Below are 8,751 nucleotides of genomic sequence, written 5' to 3'. Positions count from 1 at the left end.
AAGTTATGTTCGGTACTTTTAAATAAATGATCTTCATCTAGGTTAGAGATGAAAAGAGGGAAGAAGAAAAAGGAGCTAATCTGTCCACCTCAAGTGGTGGACTCACTGAGAAGCCGAAGAGGAGTGTGTGGTGAGGGGAAGGGAGAGGGGCCTGCTCCCTGCTGATGCTCGCGTGCTGAGAGGCAAAGCCAGGGTACACACGGTGTGTGGATGAGCCACTGCGCGTGACAGGGCAGCTCTGTGAAGCATGACAGTGGTGGCACATGGGAACTCTGCAGATGGACAGGAAACCCCTAGGTTTGGCACAATTTCCCAAAGTCACTGCTAAGGGATTTAAGACTCACTAGGCCCAGGAGAGGCCAAAGTAACACCCCAGACACTGGGGGGCTAGCAGGTGTCGAGTAAAGACTAGAGGTGGCAGAAGAAGCTATAAATATCAAATACACTGCATCAGTATTGTCTGCCATTATTGGAAACTGAGTTATGCCTTCAAGGCATCCTTTTCCAAACTTTCGAGCCTACTCAGACTTGTTGTGGTTGGTTTTAAAGATGAGTTTTAGAAAAGAAAATATCCGTCTATGTAAAACAATCCACTCTTCACTTTAATCCACATTAACCAAGAGAAGGAAGAACACACATATACACATAAAGAACACGCCATGCTGCCAGCTCAGGCACATGGTGTCCTGTGGGTCTCCAGATTTCTGCTCTTCTTTCCCCCGAGGTACGGATGGGTGTCAGAGAACCAGGACTCGGTCAGGAAGAGCCCCAGCTCTTACTTCTCAGTACATCTGCTGCAGTGCACCAGCTCCTGGCATTTTCAGTCTGGTCTGGCTCTAACTAAAACCATTTCATGTGTTGCTTTGAAGAAATGGATAACATGAAACGGTAATTTGGCTACAAAACCTTGGAAAATTGTTCCCGGACCAAACATCTGCCCCAAATGAGCTTAGCTGAGATCTCCTTGGAGGAGTGGGAGGGGTAAGTGAGTGGAGCGAGCCTGGAGTGGGGAATGAAGACAATGGAAAGGCTACCTCTCCTCCAGAGGCATCAGAGAGACAAAGGGAGTGTCCAAGAGTTACTGCTCTGAGTCCCACTTTCCCCAGTATTTGGTATCATTAGGGTGATCCCTTCCAGTGCCAAGAAGCCATGCTCCACTGGTCAGCTTGGTTATGCAGTGAGCTGCCTGGCCTACGTGTTATCATCAAACCTTTCACTAAGGACTGTGTATTAGCTTTGTGTTCCTGAGAGCTAGGCCCCACAGGGAAAGCAGAGAGAGAGAGAGGTGTGCAGGCTGGCTGTCTTCTTCCTCCTTGGCTTTCTTAGGAGTTCTTCTGGGGGATCTTTACGGTCACAGTCTTCACTTCCGAGTACTCTCGCAAACCAAACTCTCCCCTGAAAACAGAAACGCACAGGATCAGACACCAGAGGAGGAGGCCACCCAATCTGAGCCACGGTAAAAGTCCTGGGACGGTAACAGCAAGCCTGGATTTTCATGGGAAAATTCCTCAAGGACTGACAGCCCAGCATTCCTCTGAGGGGTAGAGGAAGTTATGGTCTCCTGAACAATGAATGTTTCTTCAGGGTAATCTGTCTTCACTCCATTGCACGGAAAGGTAAGGGCTCCTAACCACACAGCGCGAGAAGCCCATGGGCTCGCCTTGGTTGGAGGTCCCAGAGACTAAGCCCTTGAGCTAAGTCCCAAGAGCTGCAGCAGTGGAGAGGCTATTATTCCATCCACAGCAGCCTTTCCTCTCCAGGACTCACTCTTCTAATCCCAGGGACTGGAGACCCTCTGGAAGGCTCTGCTCTCTAATCATTGTCTTGACCATCTGGCTGGAAGACTTGATCACATCAAGAGAATGATGAGACTCCCAGGTAGGATCTTCTCAATTTGGCATTCTAAATCCCTTTTCGTTCTCCCTTAGATTTAATAACTGGCAAATGAATAGGTAAAGGTCTACCACAAATCATCCACAACACCTTAAAAACGTAATTGTGAGGAGATACTGTCCACAGCCCCATGTCGTCAGGGAAAGAGTGAGGAAAGAGACCTGCGTCAAAGGTTTGGAAAGTGTGATTACATTTCCTCCAAGATTCTCCTTTGGCCACTTCCTCTCCTGGCTCAAAGAGCCCTCTGGGACCATGGGTAGGATCAAGGGTCATCATTTGCTCGGTAAACATTTACTGAGCTATTGCTACAGGCAGCACTGTGCTGGGCTGGAGATACAAAAGTCAGGACTGGTCCTTGCTTCTAAGTAGCCCATGGAGCCTGGGGAGGGGGACAGGAGGATCTGGGAGACTCACTCCTTCCATACTGTCCAGAGGCACGTCCCCGCTGCGGTGTGTGCTGAGACCTGTGTGCTGCCACACTCCTTTTCTTCCACTTCTCTTTCGGCCCCTACTCACCTTCGCCTCATTACAATTGCTTTTTTTTTTTTCCTACTTATGAAATTAAACATGTGCTACTTTTTTATTTTTCCTTTCCTTTCCTCCAAAGTAATTTAACTTTCTTTTCAGGTCACCTTCTCCTGATTCCCTCCGATGGTAGTTTCTCTGTACCCTGGGCTTGCACGGTACCGTGTACACATTTCTACTATGACATTCGCCAATCTCGATAATAACTACGAGGGGACATCAAAAAGTCTGTGGAAAAACTCCATTTTCTCTTAGTTCCATTTTCCATGAGCTTTTTGCAGCATCCTTGCATTTGAGTACTTGTGTTTCCCCATGAAAATGTATCTTAATCAGTTTCCCTGTTCGTCCTTCATCAATATATACAGCCTAGAGTGTCAGGCACAAAGAAGGTACTCAATGGTTGTTGAAGGAATGAATGTAAAGAAGGAAGATCTTTTATCCTTCCTTTTCTGTTCTACCCTGTTGCAATACTCTCGCCACCAGAAAACAAAACAGAAGCCTTACAGATGTATATGAAAATGAAAGGACTAAGAAACCGTGTCTTTTATAACAGCCATGTATTAGAGGTAAGTAAGGAGCACTGGTAGAGTAATGGTTATGAATAGGGCTGCTAATCTCAAGGTCAGCAGTTGGAAACTACCAGCTGTTCCGTGGAAGAAAGAGGAGGCTTTCTGCTCCTGTAAAGACTGACAGCCTCGGAAACCCTGTGTAGGGTCGCTATGAGTTGGAACCGACACCATGGCACATAGCTACCACCTAAGAGGTAAGTAGTTACTGTTAACTTGACTTTATCCTGCAGGAATCCTAATGGTCCTCCACAAGGCTTCAAATGCTTTGCCAGCAGCTCCTCTGAGCACCAAGGGCATCTGAGTGGATCCCAAGGAAGCTGCGTACCAGTCCTCCTCCATACAGAAACCAGAATCAACAATTTGGGACTGCCCTGCTCGTTGTATGTTCCCTCATTAGCTCCATCCAGCTCTGAGTCTCTTTATGACCAGCTCAGCTCTGGCTCTCTCTGGACTTTTTCCTGCCCTTGGGCAATTCTGAATGGGTCTCTTCATCAAGGACATCATGTGCCGCCTGTTTGAAGCGAGGTTGCTCCCTTCATGTTTCCTGGCTTGTGCACGCACTTGGCTGTGGCAGACCCCGGCCACACTTTCCTCCCACTCAGATTTCTAAATAGGTCATTAGGAAATGTAAGGAGGTCTACAGGATCAGAACCCTTTCAGTATGGTTGTTTAAAAGTATGGCGAGACTAGATTCCACTGTCTTTGGGTGGGTGATAAAATGGAAATTCCAGCTGGCCTGGTGGGCTCCTCTCCATGGTCTCAGGCAGTGATCTGCTGCCACGGTCTGAGACAGAGGAGTGGACCCAAAGCAGCTTTACAATAAGCTTTGCGGCCAGGTCAGGACATCAGGAATGCCAGTGAGAGGTCTGAGAGCACTGAGTGAACACAGAACACTGGAGCTGGGGGCTCCACAGAGTTCACTCCGCCACTCACTGACTGGCTCTGAGACTCGCCATGTTCTCTCCATCCGCCGGTGCCCAGACCACGTCTCCAGCAGCAGAGCTAGCACCTCAGCACACATGAATGGTACATTCCTGACCATGGTGATAATCGAGGGGTGCGGCGGCTCCAGACGATAAGTACTGCACTGAAAACCAAAGGTCCACAGGAGAAAGATGAGGCTTTCTACTCCTGAGAACAGTTTAAAAGCCTTGGAAACTCTATCTAGGGTTGCTATGAATCAGAACCAACACAATGGCACTTAACATTAACAACACAGAGATGGCCTGATTTTACATTTCTGTGGCTGTCAGCCAGTCATTTTAGGAATCACTCTGATTCATCCATGAAACAAGTATGTATTTCTGTTGGTCCTAAAGCACCATTCTCAGAGAAGGTCCCCAAAGCACCTGCATCCAAATAATTCCAGAAGCTTATTAACAATGCAGATCCTGGACCCTACCCTGAAACCAAAACCTCTTTGCCTTCAAGTAGACTCTGACCCTTCAGGACAGAATTGAGCTGCTCTATAGGGTTTCCAAGGCTATAAACCTGTACAGAAGCAGAATGCCAGGTATTTCTCCTGAGAAGTAGCTGGTGAGTTTGAATCCTTAACCTTTCGATTAGCAGGCCGGGATTTTAACCCCTGTGCCACCGAGACTCCTTAGGTCCTAGTCCAGATGTACTAAATCAGAATGTCTGAGAGTGGGTCCCTAGATAGGCAAGTAGGCAAGCCCCTTCCCCAAACTGCAGGGGTTTTTCTGTACATATGAAAACTAAACATATGCACGTATGTACTTGAACACACATATGCATATAAACTTAAGCACCAATGATTTTAAGTATTCTAATGATGGAGTCCTGTGCTATTCATAAGGTTTTCAGTGACTAAATACTCAGAAGTAGTTCGTCACTCCTTCTTCCTAGTCTGTCTTCGTCTGGAAGCTCATCTGAAACTTGTCCACCATGGGTGACCCTGCTGATATTTAAAATAGACGTGGCATAGCTTCCAGAATCATATTAACTCAGAAGCCACCACAGGACGACAAACTGATGAGTGGTGACAGAAAACTGGCTTTTCCAGCGCAGTTAAAGAGTAATTAGGAAATTATTAATTTCTGAGAGAACAAGGCTCTAGGAATTGAAGTAATAAAAATTGAAATCTTTCAAGAAAGTGAGGCAACACTGAAGGCACTCACTCATCCATGCCAAGAAATTTGGAAGACAACTATCTGGCTGATTGGAAGAGATCCGTATTTGTGTCCATTCCAAACAGAGGTGACCCAACAGAATGCAGAAATCATTGGACAATATCTTTGATATCCCATGTGAGTAAAGTTTTACTAAAGATAATACAAAAACAGCTGCAAGCATACATTGACAGAGAACTTCCAGAGGTTCAAGCTGGATTCAGAAGAGGCCGTGGTCCAATTGTTGATGTCCAATGGATCTTGGGTGAAAGTAGAGAATACCAGAAAGATGTTTACCTGTGCTTTACTGACTACACAAAGGCTTTCGATTGTGTGGATCGTGACTAGCTATGGACAACATTGCGAAGTATGAGTATTCCGGAACACTTAATTGTGCTCATGAGGTACTTGGACCAAGAGGTAGTTGTTCGAACAGAGCATGGGAACACTAAATGGTTTAAAATTAAGAAAGATGTGCGACAGGGTTGTATTTTTTCATCATAATTATTCAACCTGTATGCTGAGCAAATAATGTGAGAAGCTGGTTTATATGAAGAAAAACGTGGCATCAGGATTGGAGGAAGATTCATTAACAACCTGTGTGTCACAGATGATACAACCTTGCTTGCTAAAAGTGAAGAAGATTTAAAATATTTACTGATGAAGATCAAAGAGCACAGCCTTTGGTATGGATTGCATCTTAATGTCAAGAAAACAAAAATCCTCACCACTGGACCAATAAACAGCATTCTTATCAACGGAGAAAAGATTGAAGTTGTCAAGGACTTCACTCTTCTTGGATCAACTATCAACACTCATGGAAGCAGCAGTCAAGAAATCAAATGACACATTGCATTAGGCAAATCTGCTGCACAAGACCTTTATAAAATGTTGAAGAGCAAAGATGTCAGCTTGAAGACTAAGGTGCACCTGACCCCCCAAAGCCTTGGTATTTTCAATAACCTCATATGCATGTGAAAGCTGGATAGTGAATATGGAAAACCATAGAAGAATTGATGCTTTTGAGTTATGGTGTTGGAGGAGAATATTGAAGTGCCATGGGCTGTCAAAAGAACCAATAGATATGTGTTGGAAGAAGTGCAGCCATAGTGCTCCTTGGAGGCCAGGATGGCCAAACTTCGTCCTCCATACTTCATCTTTCATACTTGTCAGGAGAGACCAGTCACTGGAGAAGGAGATCATGTTTGGTAAGGTGGAGGGTCAGAGAAAAAGAGGAAGGCCCCCAGCGAGAAGGATTGGCCAAGTGGCAGCATCAATGCACTCAAGCGTGGCAACTATTTTGAGGTTGGCCCTGGACTGGTGTTTCGTTCTGTTGTACATAGGGTCGTTGTGAGCCGATCCTGACTTGATGGCATCTAACAACAATGATGGAGTCCTGGTGTGGCACTGTGGGCTAATGTGTCAGACTGCAAAGTCGTTTAAACTGCAAGGTCGGCGGTTCAAGCTCACCAGCTGCTCCTTGGAAAGCCTATACAGGGTTGCTATGGGTCAAAACCGACTCGGCGGCCTTAATAGCAACAACAATGATGCTCAAACCTGTCTCCTTCATTTTTAAAATGCTGAGAGTCATAGCTCTTTTTCCATCTCCTGGGCTTGGAACACATATTTTATAGCTTGTGCCTTTCTCCTCAGGGAGAGCTTCGGTGAGGATGACATTAGAAAAAGGATGGGAAGAGTGAAGCAGATGGAATTAGCTCTGCAGGAAGAGCCGAGAGACTTTCAGCTCTATCCTCTGATCTTGAAGTGAGAGGTCTGTAGATTGCATGACTCCCCATAAATATAAGTGGGGTGACCTCATTCAGGCGAGGCCAGCATGGCTTCTTGAGTGCTCTGTCCCTGCTCCTCTCCTCAGTTCCTCTTACAGCTGGGCAGGGAGGTGCAGGGACTAAAGCTGCACGTAATTTGCAGGCTGTTAGGCAAACAACTCTGTAGTAGAAGATGGGTTAGGTGAAGATTCTGGGACTGTATCAAAGAAGAAGGGAGAGCGGGGACAGGGAGAGAGCAAGCTCTCTTATTGGAAGCATCTTCTACCATTCTAGGTCACTTAAGGAAGAGAAAACATGTTTTGTGGGCCAAGTCAGGACAAAGAACCATGTAATTTAGGCAAGATGATGAAAGTCTCATCAAAGAACATCTATTTCCTAATTACCTTTTAGCTGCACTGGAAAAGCCTAGGACACCAGAGAGGCTATACTGTTTAGTTTCTGGGGCCACTGCTGGGTACGATCCTGACACAGCCAAACTATCTCTGGGCCTTCTTTCCAGGCAGGGAAATGCTTCCTGGTGGAGTGGGCCTGCTCACGATCAAGGTCCAAATCTAGCCATCAACCAATGACTATTACTACAGTCTATTTTTGCCCATGAGTCGCACCTCTAATTATCTGCAACAGAGCAGGCAGTGCAAGCAGAGTGCCCATTGCTGGTGACTGCCCGAATGCTTCAGAGGCCAGGAGAGCACAGAAAGAGTCAGGAAATGCAGTAACACATTGGATGCAGCTTAAAAAGTGGCAGCAGAAACAGGTTAAGAAGAGATCCCCGGAGCATATGAAGATGCTATAAAAGTTGAAGAAATATTAGTAACTGAGCAAACAGGTTGAGTTATGGCGTATGGCTGTCAAGCAAGGAAGGGACCCTGGAGGCCAGAAAAGAAAGGTGCTATCAGGAAGTTTTCCCCTGGCATTTCCAAAGACAGAATATAGACAGGTAACACTGGATGGAATTAAGGAAAAATTCTGCTATACTCCCAAAGTAATATGTTGATGAACTACACAACACTCATCTACTTGATAGGGCTTGCCAGACACTTGGCTAGGTGTTTTACATACTTAACTCTAACATTTACTCTCTGTAGCAACCCTGTAGGATTCGTACCTTAATTATTCCCATTTTACAGATGAGAAAACTGAGGTTTAGTGAGAGTCAGTCAATGTATTCAAGGATGCAAGGGTGGCAGTTCAGGCCAGAATTCAAATTCAAGCAGTGTGATTTTAGAAACTCAGCAGGAAGAACAGACGTGGCAGATTGTTTTCTGTGTGTCTCAGGATTTAGGAACTATGGACTTGGCTCCTTTCAAAAGTCAGGCAAATATTTTTAGATGGTAGTAGTCAGCTCAGGGAGACTCTGGCCACCATTCACTCTCTGATCATTCAAAAGATTCCATTTGTCTATGAATGCTGCAAGTACAACCCCCCAAGTCTACTTTTCCTCTGCCACAGTCCCCTCTTTTAGGTCCTCATCATCTCAGGAAGCTCTGTCCAGCTCTCATTCTGTCCCCAAGACTCCTTAAGCCTGGCCTCCAGACTTCGTTGGCTGGACATCATGAGAGTTAAGTGTATAGATTTTGGTCACAGCCCAGACCTGCCACTGACTGGCTGGATGATTTGGCAGGCTAGTAACCACTCTAACTAGGTTCCTTATCTGGACCCTCTGTAATATGAAGGTAGTTATGTCTGTCCACAGGATCATTGTTAAAATCAAATGAGACAACGCTAGAAAACAATTTACCATATAGCTAGATACACAGTAGACAATCACTTGATGACATCTATTAGTGTTACTGCAAAATGCTTCTAAGGGGTTTTTTCCTATAGTCTCTGCAAGACACCCTCCATACC

General features: G+C 45.6%; 1 protein-coding gene across 3 annotated transcripts in view; it reads right to left on the bottom strand.

Annotated features, from left to right (window-relative positions):
* Window positions 1-1,187: 1,187 nt before the first annotated feature.
* The window catches only part of ALDH1A2 (aldehyde dehydrogenase 1 family, member A2), a 134,336-nt gene continuing 126,772 nt past the window's right edge, over window positions 1,188-8,751 (bottom strand). For 2 of the 3 annotated variants that reach the window (XM_006831604.1, XM_006831606.1), the window contains exon 13: window positions 1,188-1,395. In XM_006831604.1, coding sequence (XP_006831667.1) covers window positions 1,323-1,395 — 73 coding nt within the window. In that variant the 3' untranslated portion in view covers window positions 1,188-1,322. The remainder of the gene's footprint in view (window positions 1,396-8,751) is intronic. The other variant, XM_006831605.1, reaches the window with a different exon arrangement.

Source organism: Chrysochloris asiatica, unplaced genomic scaffold (assembly GCF_000296735.1).
Source record: "Chrysochloris asiatica unplaced genomic scaffold, ChrAsi1.0 scaffold00004, whole genome shotgun sequence".
NCBI classification, from domain to species: domain Eukaryota; kingdom Metazoa; phylum Chordata; class Mammalia; order Afrosoricida; family Chrysochloridae; genus Chrysochloris; species Chrysochloris asiatica.
Note: the sequence above shows the minus strand (reverse complement) of the source record. Positions and strands in the feature narration are given on the sequence as shown.